The 13,815-nt window shown below is 30.8% G+C and overlaps 1 protein-coding gene across 2 annotated transcripts in view; it reads left to right on the top strand.

Moving 5' to 3' along the window:
* Window positions 1–13,815, top strand: part of LOC115884764 (neprilysin-1-like) — a 58,853-nt gene that overhangs the window by 16,178 nt on the left and 28,860 nt on the right. For both annotated transcript variants that reach the window (XM_030903435.1, XM_030903433.1), the window contains exon 5: window positions 10,785–10,829. In XM_030903435.1, the coding sequence (XP_030759295.1) occupies window positions 10,785–10,829 (45 nt within the window). The remainder of the gene's footprint in view (window positions 1–10,784; window positions 10,830–13,815) is intronic.

Raw genomic sequence — 13,815 nt, 5'->3', positions numbered from 1 at the left:
AAACCCATCCATAGATAACTTAAAAATTATTAGAAACTTTTTTTAGTAAAATAAATAGATTGGTATGGGACGTCATCTGCTTTTCTTCTGTCATCGTCTGTCGAAATCTTACCTGAGAAAAAAAACAGAGTATACAAAGAAGTTTTCGAACGAGTTTTTTACGCTATTTTTTCTACGACTACAAATTAGCAGCAGACTCACTCAGTTTTCGCCAGTTTTGTGAAATAATTTGCGATGTAATGATGACACTTTTCTGACGGCTGCGTTGCGTTTGGCGTTTCAGCTAAACATTGGAGGTTAAAAATGTTAAAATTGGCACATGTCGTGTGCAAAATGACACATGTCGTGCGCTAAACCTTAGCACACAGCAGTTTGCAAAACGCCAATTTCAGATGAGTTTTCCGTGTGTCAAACTGCATTTTCTAGGCTAGTCGTAGAAAAAATAGCTACTTTTTGCACGATCGCACAGTGGGCAAAAATCCAGAAGTATGTTGCAAAAATTCTTTTATTGTACGATTTCATTCAAATTTGGTAAAAACATTCTATGCCAGTAGCCCGTGAACCCAGTTAGTTTTGGCTGACTTGAGATTGGCTGGGGGTGGTGAAATGAATTCATAAAATGGAAAAATCATCTTTTGACTAATACATAATTGTTAGGTTAGGTATATATATTGACATCCTCTGTATCTTTTTTATTCGACGTTTTCGAAAAAAGTGTCTTGAATTAAAGTTTAATGGTCTGGAATACATTTTTCAAAACAGTCTTCTTTGCATATACAGGGTTCCTTAGAAATCCTGTGCGTGGCCCCAACTTTCTTATTTAAAATTTGTACCTAATTTTTTTATTTTTTTTTTATTTTCTCCTAAAAATCCTAACTACTTTTATGTAGCATATCCTATACCTAATTTGAAATAAGATAGTTGAACCACGCCCAGATTTTTTGAAGCACTTTGGATATGCGAAATAGACTTTTTTGGCAAATTTATTCAAAACCACTTTCATTTGAGACAGTTTTCGGAAACGTCAAATAAAAAAGATAAAGGGGGTGTCAATGTATAAAAGAAAACCCTAAGTATACTAATCCAATCGAACTTTTATTCAAGATTGTTTGTCATTTGAATTGTTGGGTCTCTAATAATACCAGACAATATGTGAACAATATTTTATTATTATATTTTAAATAAGTAACAATATTCTGAGACTTAAACAATGACAATTTCGAAAATAACAGAATTTATACCTATTAAAAATATCTAAATTTTATTTTACCACCTACTATTTACTGATATTTTGTTTTATAACAGCTGGAAGCAATGGTCACGAAGTGCACATTTTTAAATCTGAAAGAAAAATCCATTTCATTTAATTTAAAAAATTAGGTACTGTCAAAATTTGTCAATTTGTCAAAAAATGTCATTTGACATTTATGACATACCTCTTCGGAAATTTTGAGAAAAATTACGTAACTTTATATTTCATGTTCTTCTCTAGCTACTATTACAATTAATTTATGAGAAGTATCCACATAAAGGATCTTACTATACACATACGCATGGAGACATACGCTTCCAATAAGTTTAAAGTTGCGATTTTTTTGACTTAACTTTTCTAAGAAATATATATATATATATATATTATATATATATATATATATATATATATATATATATATATGCCACTATCAAAAAAAACCTTAAATGATTATGTTCTACTTTGACCTTTACCTAGTTTTTATCCAAAAATCAAAATAAAAGATCCTTTTTACTTACCTTGACATTAAATTTACCGCAACCGGGAATCTACGTAAAACACATTATGACAATTTCACAATAATTATTGACAGCAAGCTAAGGTCGTTCGATTCAATTGTTATAATACTGTGTCACTTGAATGCAACGCCTACTATTTAAAAAATTGTAGAAAAAGGCAGTTATTGGACACAAATTAACTGAAAATGTAGGTTTTGCGCAAAGTTCGTTTTACAGCCCCTCGAAAGAGACTCCGAATATGTTTTTTTGTTAGTTTTATGTGGTTTCCTCTTAACTAATATGTTTCCAATCTAATGTTATTGCCATAAATGCTAACTGTGGATGTTATTTTTGGCAACTTGGTTTGGACATATTGCCTACTGTGGATCGTAGGGAAATATCATTTTTGCGAACATCGGTTAGAAATTAATCTCATAATATATTATAACTTTGACATTATCAGTAGATAATGTCCTAATATGAAATATGTAAAAATAATTATTAAAATCGCAGACAGTGATTTAAATTTTAATGAATCGTTGATAAGTAATACGCATTATACCGTATGATCGAAAAACATGGTATCAAAGACGGCTGGGGAATGATAATCGATGATAATTTTGGCTAGGTCAATCTCCTAGACGTTTTTTACTAAAAATACATAAAACTTCAATCTAACCTGACCTAACCTAAACAAAAACTGCGTCAAATTAAAACTAATTATGGAAACATTAAAAAAACTAGAAACTGTCCAGACACACAATTCTATATATCTCCAAAAAAATCCCTAATTTTAAACTACGTTATTTAAAAATCATTTTTACTCAATATAAAAATAAATAACAACCTTATTAAGGCTACTGGCAGTAATCCATTAAATAGTAAAGAAAGGTACAGGACTAATGACGCTAATTATGCAGTATTGGTGTTTTTCGTATTTTTAGTGATTTCTCAAAAATTCTTTTTTGAGAAATCTCTAAAAATACGAAAAACACCTATGCTGCACAATTACCCTAATGACGTCAAGGGCTTGACCCTACCAAAATTATCCAATTATCGTTCCCCAGTCGTCTTTGATGCCGTTTTTTTTCCATCGGATGGTACTTTTGTTATTTACTGTATATAAGATTAATTGTCAAAAATAATTTTATTAACATTTCGAATAGTTTTTTCCACAGCCGTGTTGGTTTACCTCTAAACTCTTTGATTTAATAAACGTAATAAAAAATTATATAAGTAATTTTAGAGATTAAATCAGTTAGAACTTAAGAGAGCGAATTAAAAGAGTATACTGAACATATATCATAAAGCATTTCAAGTGTAACTTTAGTATAAATATTTAACCCCGATATCGATTCCGTTTCAATCCAGCAAGGAATGTAAGTCCGGAGATATTTATTATTTATTCCTCGTAACTTTAGAGAAAGCAATGTTCAACTTTGCAGAAGTTAAATTTAGGTTTATTTTGGTATTTCCTTTTTCTTAAGGAATATTAAATTAAGATTACTGCTATAACTTTAACCTGTTTTTAATATTTGTATTTTATTTAAAATCATACTTATAATAAGAAAAAACATTCCTGGATATTTGCATTATTCTGAATAGTTTAACTTTATTTTGACCATAACACGATTGTGTTTAGTCAAACAATTTAGGTAAAATACCACTAGTGCTTTTGGTTTCATACCGACCCAATATTGTTACCGATACTCGCCTATTATATCTCAAAATAAATGTATGGGAAATATGTGCATAAAAATAAAAGCGCTACATCCATATAGATCGTTATTAAAATTATTAAAAAATGAAAACTTACAGAGGCATGTTTCGATAAAGTTTAAAAGCATATTATGTGCTTTAAAAATTAATGGCTTTATATCAATATATTGACTTCTGTTGTACACTTTTGTGTATTATTTATTTTTTTTGCATAGAGGTCATATATTTTTTAAAATATATGATTTACGTTCATGTTTTTAAAGTATAAAAAGTACATTGGTAAAAAATGCAATTTTGAACTTGATCTAAAATTGAAGGAGGTAAAGTTTAGAAGAATAAATTGCAAATAACTTAGGAACTTCACTAGGAATCTAAATCCCATGTAAATTTTAATGGGGCCAATTATTGGCTTCCCTAATTATTTTAGAGAATAATTCTATTTAGGTTTATTGAAGAGCACTAAAACCCACATTCAAAAGAATAACTTTAGATGTTTTTGATTAGCTCGTTTACGAGTTATCGCCGATTTCTTTTTAAATATTTCTCCTTTCTTCTGGTCCTGTATTTACTTATGAGCACCAGTCAAGGTAAAAGATAACTGTTAAATGAAGTTGTCATTTCAGAAATTTACCTAATTAGTGCTTTATTATTATTGAAAACTCATTCCTACATCGGAAATCTTAAAGATGTATTTATAAATATAAATTAATATGAATTAAAGTAAAATAAAGTAATCAATTACAAGGTTAATTATATTATTATTACAATATTCAATAACTTATTAATTTAGGTACTATTAAATTGTTAGAACTTTAGGATTTAAGAAGATGTTCAAATATTCCTCCATCGACTGTTAGACAATAACCCAGGCGATCATAAAATTCTCTTTTTACATTCGTTAGTTGGTAAACTGAAATTCTATTGCATTCGGCAGAAACAGCATTTTTTAACTCGTCTAGATTTGGGTATTTTTTATCCTTCTATATCCTGTTTTTTAAATTAAAATTGGCGAAATATCAGGAGACCTTGCTGGCCAATTTACTGATTTTTGTATGATTTAGGCCAATAACGTTTCCGTTAAAACTATTGTCTAAATGTTCCCGAACAGCCAGGGTACTATGTGCCGGGCGGCCATCTATTTGGTACCAAACTTCCTGATTTTTCCTAGCGGCATCATGTAAAGCAGGTAAAATATGATTTTCGAGTAGTTCCAAATAATATTCTGCATTTAAATTTCGCGTAAGAAATAATGGCCCGATAATATTGTGTCCGAATATCCCTGCCCAAACATTTACTTTCTGTGGATATTGCGTCCTTGTTTCGACAAACCTGTGTTGGTTTTCTTTGTTCCAATATCGATAATTTTGAACATTGGGTTCATTATTTAAGGTAAACGTGCATTCGTCAGTGAAACATATGTTTTTTAAAAATTCCCTATCCGTGTTTGTTCTTTCCATCATATCAAAACAAAACGCTTGCCGCCGTATTTCGTCCCCATTTCGTAGCTCTTGGTGCTTTTCATATTTGAAGGAATAGTATTTATGTCGTTTCAAAATTCGAAACGCTGTAGTGTGATTTATTCTTATTTCATCCTCAAGTTTCCTTGTGCTGATCTTTCGATCGTTCTCTTCCACGCACAATAAAACTTCCAAATCGGTATCATTTCTTGCATCTTCTCTTTGTTCCTGCCTTGCTTTACATCTGCAGTTATTTATTAGGGTACCTTTGGTCTCAAATCTCTGGATATTCCTTGCGATTGTAGATTTTCCAGGTATCGGTCTATTCGGATACAGAGCAGCAAACATGTCCGACACCTTTTGATAACTATTTCCTTGATAATACCATTTAATCATCATTATTTTTTCTTCGGTAGTGTAATTCATGGCTGATATTTTCGATGTAGGTATGAGTTTTTAATAATAATAATAAAGCACTAAATAGATAAATTTCTGAAATGACAACTTCATTTGACAGTTATCTTTTACCTTGACTGGTGCTCATAAGTAAATACAGGGCCATAAGAAAGGAGAAATATTTAAAAAGAAATCGGAGTTAACTCGTAAACGGGCTAATCAAAAATATCTAAAGTTATTCTTTTGAATGTGGGTTTTAGTGCTGTTCAATAAACCTAAATAGAATTATTCTCTAAAATAATTAGGGAAGCCAATAATTGACCCCATTAAAATTTACATGGGATTTCCTATGTCCCGCTCGACGATGCAACACCTATGGTACCTATACTTGTTTCCATATATTTGTCAACAACGAACTTTGTCAACAACGAACTACTATTTGTCAACAACTTTGTCAACAACGAACTACTATTTGTCAACAACGATATTGGACTTCCTCGCACTAATGGGCCACCCTGTATATCAATACTTATAAATGGAGTAACTGCCACAAACGTTTAGATATGGGAAATAAACATTTATATATTTGAGATGACGGTAACATAAAAATTTACTACTTTTATGACAAGCCCATGCCCCGCTCTCGGCAAGTTTTACGTGTTTATTTTTAAATTGCTCACTAGGCGATCAGTCGGAAAATTGTCGAGAGAAAATGGAAAATATGGTCTATCGATTTAAAAAAAAGACAACTCAGATCTGACCTCCGTGAAAGTTTTATTGCTACCTAACTTTACTGTCTGATAGCGTGAAACAGTTTCATTCCGTTTTATTCTAAAAATAAACATATATAGATTTAAATATAAAAATATTATAAAAAGACTATACCATTACCCTTATTTTATTATTGATAACTAAGGTTTTAATTTTATATTTCTGATACTTTTTACATTACAAACTTTAAATTTCTACTGAACTTGCAATCGTTGATTGAAAGAATTGGGAAGATACGCAACCTAATGGGCAAATTCGTGACAAGACTGATTTGATTTCCTCTTACGTTTCAAGTGCTGTACGGTGGAGCCACCAACCGTTCTGCGGCCAACGCATAAAACACTCCTTTTCAATGCGACAGTGTTGCCATATTAAAATGTGAAATATCTGTAATGTTTGGCGAAAATGTCTTTGGATGAAAAATCCGCGTTTATGAATTTATTCGTGTTAAATAATATAGAATAAACAACAAAAATATACATTCTTTTATAGATATTGAATAGGTTTGGAAATGACAACTATTGACATTTACCGTAATATTTTACATATGAAATAACTGCGATCTTCATTTCCAAGCCAACTCTGACGCCGTTCTTTGTTTAATCGTATAATATTATATTAAATTGTTGAAAATTATAGAAAATCTGTATTAATTACCTACTGTGCCCAAAATCCGTAAATCTACAGATTAATCCGTAGTTCTGGCAACACTGTCTCCGGCAACCGCCCACTCTGTCGACTGAAAGCAGAACTACGGTACAGTATTCTTTATCCGCTGCGCTTTAGACGACCATCAGCGCGTAGCGGCGCAGAGCTAAACTAAATCTCGGACATGTTTTGTGCCACGAAATAGCTCATAAGGTTGCGCATCTTCATTTCTTCAATCAATGTTGCAATGCTCTGTTAGTAGACCTACAGAAGTTTTGACAGTTTTCCTATATGTATTTCAGATAATGTTGTAAATTTTGGAAATTTAGATTGGATTAGTATTTCTTTGTAAGCATATAAACTTTTTTGGTGGTTATATATTTTTTTTTCTTAAATTTATAGGCGCATTCTCATGACTCGCGTACTTTACAAACATTTGTGCTTTGATTTAAACCTTTTTTGTTGTGATTCTGTTTTCTATTTAATTATTACGAATTAGGTTCTTTACGAATTATAATAGAATATCTATCTACTAATACTTACTAAAAGTTACTAATATCAAATAACAATCTAAGCTCCTTATAAGTTGCTCGAAAGCTGTTTTGTAATAATTAAAATTTTAGTCTCACTTCTCAAAATATAAACTCTCATATTCGGAATTTGAATGTCAATTCCTGGCATATCATATTCGGAATACCTTATCGATCTGGACCAGCATCTTGTTAACACGAGCTCAACTATCTCTATTAGCCGAAATTAAACCGCATTGGTGTAAGTGGGTTGGTTAATTCATTAGGAAGTCATTATAACTGATTAGTGTACATATCCAAGTTATTATCGTATTATGGTATCACCGAAATTACGAACTAATTTACAAGTTACACCACCTTTTTCTTTCACTAGAAGTATGTCCTGATTAGAGTGCAATATAGAGGGTACAAATTAAAATACTCGTATTAATATTCAATAAAATGAAAAATATACCAAATAAAATAAATGTACCGATTTCTTTCGAAAATCGACATCTATGAAAATATGAACCCTTCCTGGACACAAACGGTACATTGTGAGACAGGAAATTGTAGAGAGAAACAAGCCCTATAACATAGGATACAACATTTTAATGAACAGTGCTTTCCATAAAATCAGTAAAATGAAAAATATACGAAATAAAATAAATGTACCGATTTCTTTCGAAAATCGACATCTATGAAAATATGAACCCTTCCTGGACACAAACGGTACATTGTGAGACAGGAAATTGTAGAGAGAAACAAGCCCTATAACATAGGATACAACATTTTAATGAACAGTGCTTTCCATAAAATCAATAAAATGAAAAATATACGAAATAAAATAAATGTCCTGATTTCTTTCGAAAATCGACATCTATGAAAATATGAACCCTTCCTGGACACAAACGGTACACTGTGAGACAGGAAATTGTAGAGAGAAACAAGCCCCATATAATAGGATATAACATTTTAATGAACAGTGCTTTCCATAAAATCAATAAAATGAAAAATATACAAAATAAAATAAATGTACTGATTTCTTTCGAAAATCGACAACTATGAAAATATGAACCCTTCCTGGACATAAACGGTACAGTGTGAAACAGGAAATTATAGAGAGAAACAAGCCCTATAACATAGGATACAACATTTTAATGAACAGTGCTTTCCATAAAATCAATAAAATGAAAAATATACGAAATAATATACATGTTCTGATTTCTTTCGAAAATCGACAACTATGAAAATATGAACCCTTCCTGGACACAAACGCTACATTGTGAGACATGAAATTGTAGAGAGAAACAAGCCCTATAAAATAGGATACAACACTTTAATGAACAGTGCTTTCCATAAAATCAATAAAATAAAAAATATAGGAAATAATATACAAGTTCTGATTTCTTTCAAAAATCGACAACTATAAAAATATGAACCCTTCCTGGACACAAACGGTACATTGTGAGACAGGAAATTGTAGAGAGAAACAAGCCCTATAACATAGGATACAACATTTTAATGAACAGTGCTTTCCATAAAATCAGTAAAATGAAAAATATACGAAATAAAATAAATGTACCGATTTCTTTCTGAAAATCGACATCTATGAAAATATGAACCCTTCCTGGACACAAACGGTACATTGTGAGACAGGAAATTGTAGAGAAACAAGCCCTATAACATAGGATACAACATTTTAATGAACAGTGCTTTCCATAAAATCAGTAAAATGAAAAATATACGAAATAAAATAAATGTACCGATTTCTTTCGAAAATCGACATCTATGAAAATATGAACCCTTCCTGGACACAAACGGTACATTGTGAGACAGGAAATTGTAGAGAGAAACAAGCCCTATAACATAGGATACAACATTTTAATGAACAGTGCTTTCCATAAAATCAGTAAAATGAAAAAATATACGAAATAAAATAAATGTACCGATTTCTTTCGAAAATCGACATCTATGAAAATATGAACCCTTCCTGGACACAAACGGTACATTGTGAGACAGGAAATTGTAGAGAGAAACAAGCCCTATAACATAGGATACAACATTTACGACAGTATCTTTGGATGAAAAATCCGCGTTTATGTGTTGAAAATTTATTCGTGTTAAATATAGAATAAACAACAAATATCAAAATTCTTTTATAGGTATTGAATATTTCGTATGATCCAAAAAAGTGGTTTAGTTGGCTTGGAAATGACGACTATTGACATTTGCCATAATATTTTACATTGTTTACTTCATTTCCATGCCAAGTGAGTCAGTCACTTAAGGATTTTATATATTAGTATAGACTACATTTAGCTACTTCTAAATTACTCTTCTAAACTAAAATTGTACTTGAATATATAAAACGATAGTATAAAAGCAGTAAAATGGAGACTGTTTTTAAAGTAGAAGGTATAAAAATATATGAAATTGCGAGTTGTGTTGCCACAGACACGCGAAGGATAATATTAAAGAGTTTAAATCGTGAGTTCGCTGTTTTTAAAGTATTAATCGACATTTTTTTACTGAACAAAGGTTGTCCTAATATTATTCTTTCCTGCCGACACGAAACATTTTATGTTCGGCTGAGCAAAAAAATCAGACTGCACTCTATTTTTTTACAAGAAAAATAGCTTTCACACTCGCAAAGAACACACAGAGTAATCCAAAATCGAATTTACCCTATACATTTTCTGTTATATTTATATTTAGAACAAAATGAAATAAACAGAGTAAACAGGAATATAAGAAAGAAAGAAAGATGTGACCCGGAAGTACAAATTGTGTTACAGATAATCCTTAATTATAATTAGATTGTGTTTGTAAAATAGTCAGATTGTCAAAATCAGTTATGTTTGTCTCTATTTTGTGTTCTACTAATGCAGGTAGGATTAGATTTCAAAGTCCTTTGTTTTTATATGTTATTCAAACTTATCCTTTTAAATATCATCCGACTTATGCCCACATAGTAACAGGACATTTAATACATCATCTGTTATATATTATACTTTATTAAACTTAGTAATTTAATATCTTTGATTTGTGTGTTTTAAATAAGAACCTAAAATATTGATAACATTATGACTGTGTTATGAGTCTGGATTGTTGTTTGCTTTTCTTTTTTTTGTTTCTTTTTGTAACATATGTACCCTTAAATGTGTTTTTTTAATTTGTTTGAGATGTATTAGTGTAGTCTATAAGGTTATTTTTAATAAACTATACACACATTAAAAATAGATATAAAAGACGTGGTTATCATGTTCTTTTATATTATGACAAAGATATAAATTATTTCTTTCAAAAAGCTCCATTAACGAAGGAAATGGAAAATATAAATTATTATGTTTGGTATATTTATGTAATTTATTATGTCTTGCGTTCTTTTAATTAATTTTTATTGTTGGGTGCCCGAGTATACGTAGATGCTAGCAAGAATCGCACAAATAAATATTAGCATGTCATTAAGGAACACCCTGTATACACCAGAGAATCATTACTAATATTTTGTTAATGATTTAATTTCTTTCAGATTTCAGAGCCAGAGTATGTTTGACCGAAGAATGCGTCAGAACAGGTACGGTATTATTTTGAACTCTTGTTTTTATCGATATACTCGAACATCTTACGCATATATCACCCCAGCCCACATAAAACAACATCAAATAAAGTCGAATCCGGCACATCTTAAACCGATTAAACTTCGTAGGAATTTAATTTGCGTACGAGCGACGAAATACTTGCCTGGCAAACAAATTATTTTCCCGCATGCTCGGACGGACGGTTTCAATTTTCTTTGTTGTTGCTCGCGTCTCTGTATAACAAAGTTTAGTCGACTACGCGGGCTCGAAAAGTATTCGGAAGAGAAACCAAACAAAGTTGTATTTAATTTCACTTAGCATATTTTTAAGGTCTTTTAGATAGCATCAAAGAGCATGATGAAAGTCTTGAGGTTTGGACTTTAAAATGTTTGTTTTATCACGAAGTTTCAAACACAGGCAAAAATTTATTGCTTTATTATTTACTTGAGAACAAAGTTACTCAAAACTATTATTCCGTTATTCCTAAATAACCGTTTGGACTGTTACTGTTATTTATTGATGTTATTGTTACCCTTACTATCTTGAACTTCAATTTATTTCTAATACACAATTCATTATGACTTAATCTCTATATGCATTTATCTAACAATAGCAATCAGCAAAAGGAAGTAAAAAAGATAAAATCAGTATGTCAGCAACTCATAACAGTTAAAAATTGACAACAAAACTGCCAACGGTTGTCTGCTCTTTCTAAATCAAAATATAATTGCGAGTCCTCCTCCTCCTAGGTGCCTTCTCTGTTGAGATTGGCGATTAATATGGCATATATGACTCTCTGTCCAGAGCTTGGTGAATAAGGGTGTTTTTGTCGGTGTGGGTCCAATCTCTAATGTTACTTAGCCATGATTTCTTTTTCCTCCCTATGCTACGTTTTCAGCTTAATAAAACATGTATAGTCTGTCCAACGAGAAGATCCTTGACAGTGATAGATGTGTCTGTCATTTTAATTTCAAAGTAGTTTATTTTATTTTACAAAGAAATAAGTTGGTACAACTGGAACGCATAGCAGGAAATATTTAAAATTTGATTGAGAAGATGACAAGTGATTACTTCAAAATATTGTGAAAAACTGTATAAAACTGAAAAAATGTAATCGAGTTATTTTATTTAATAAAACCGGTATGTGTTAATACAAAACAAAACAAGAACAAGACACTACATACCAAAAAAATATAAAAAAGAACTAATTTTTACTTTCAAGCTTTATGAAACTACCCGCATTTATGATTATATTTATCAATATAACTTATGTACAAATACAAATTTGTAATATTCCACAGGAAGAAATAAAACAACATAGGTAAATAAAACAAACTATTTATATATATATAAATAATAACACCTACCAAATTTTATACCTTAAAGGTTGATTAATTAACTTTAATCTTAATTTTTTAAACCAGTACCTTTTGACATTATTTTTCTGCAGTACTAAAATCCATTATTTACCTATCGTGTGATGTCGATATTTTACAGCTACTCCAGTTTTTAGTATGTGTTTAGTTTGATCCTTCTACCATATATGAGATGCACTTATCTACGACGAGATGGTATACAAACTTTAACGATGGCAACTTCATTGGTGTATAAGACTTTCTGCCTGGGTAGCGAGTATTAACCATAAACTGTGCTCTGGGTCTACAGTTAATTTTCACTCGATTTTTCCTCCACTTGACTTCAAAGACACAAAACACACGTAATAATACGAATCAAAATGCATCATCTTCCAAAACGCAGGGTATTTAACAAAAGTTGACACAAAAAGTATAACCTATAATTTGGCAAGACTTTGACAAGCGTCAAATGATAAAAAATCTAAAGGCGAATTCATACGCATCGGCGTCCGTTTATCGTTCATCGTTCCGTCAAACCAATAAAATTGAAATACGATCTGTCATTTTTTAAATAAACCAATAAAACTGGTTAAAAACAACAAGACACGACGCATGACGGATTTATATTTAAACCCATCCATAGATAACTTAAAAATTATTAGAAACTTTTTTTAGTAAAATAAATAGATTGGTATGGGACGTCATCTGCTTTTCTTCTGTCATCGTCTGTCGAAATCTTACCTGAGAAAAAAAACAGAGTATAGTGCAGTGACTTCTGATCATATCGTTGGCAGTCACTATTAGTACAGTGTATCATCAGATCAACATATCTCTCCGGTTTAAAATAATCAGTTTCTAGTTGATAACAATTAGTGAAAAACTAAAGACAATATTCTAAACACTACTGTACAGGATGAGTCTTAAATCAGTGCAAATATTTTCAGGGCTGGTAGATCTCGATAAAAGAAACATAATTTCTTTTTACCGTTTTTGAAATAAGTCCAAAGTAACGGAGTTATTTTACTTCGAAAATTTCTAAAAAAAATATTTTTTGCTTAAATTTTGAGAACCATTTTATCTTTTGGGGTTTCTTTATTGTAAAATTGATTTACTACCTATGTTGCCATATTATCAACAAATTATGTTTTTTAACTAAAACCTAAAAAAATCCATAAATTTTTTCTAAAAATTCCAAATTTTCAAAAAGTGTTTCTGGGGTCGAAATATACGACCCCTAAAAATATTTGCACTTACTTAAGACTCACCCTGTATATAGTTAGAAGATGTACACATAGGAAAATGCTTAGTCTTGGCAAAGAAAGTTCAAACAATCAGAAATCGTCAATCTTTAGTTACATTAAACAAAATAAAAAGTTGTATTTATTAAGATAACTACATACTACATAATATAACTTAACCACTGAATATTTTGTAGCATCATCTTTAATGTCTGCTATGGATCACAATGCAGACCCTTGCGTTGATTTTTCCAATATGCCTGTGGTACAGGGAACAAAAAACATGTCATGGCCCTGAAGACAAGAGTTCGATCAGTACGTTTGAAGTCATGGCGGATCAATTACAAGTAACCCCGCGTAAGCTGAAAGTCTATCTAAGCAAAGCGCAA

The sequence above is a fragment of the Sitophilus oryzae genome, unplaced genomic scaffold (genome assembly GCF_002938485.1).
Source record: "Sitophilus oryzae breed Bouriz unplaced genomic scaffold, Soryzae_2.0 scaffold_357_pilon_pilon, whole genome shotgun sequence".
In the NCBI taxonomy this organism is placed as follows: domain Eukaryota; kingdom Metazoa; phylum Arthropoda; class Insecta; order Coleoptera; family Curculionidae; genus Sitophilus; species Sitophilus oryzae.
The sequence above is the reverse complement of the archived record's forward strand: the minus strand, read 5'-3'. Positions and strand labels throughout refer to the sequence as shown.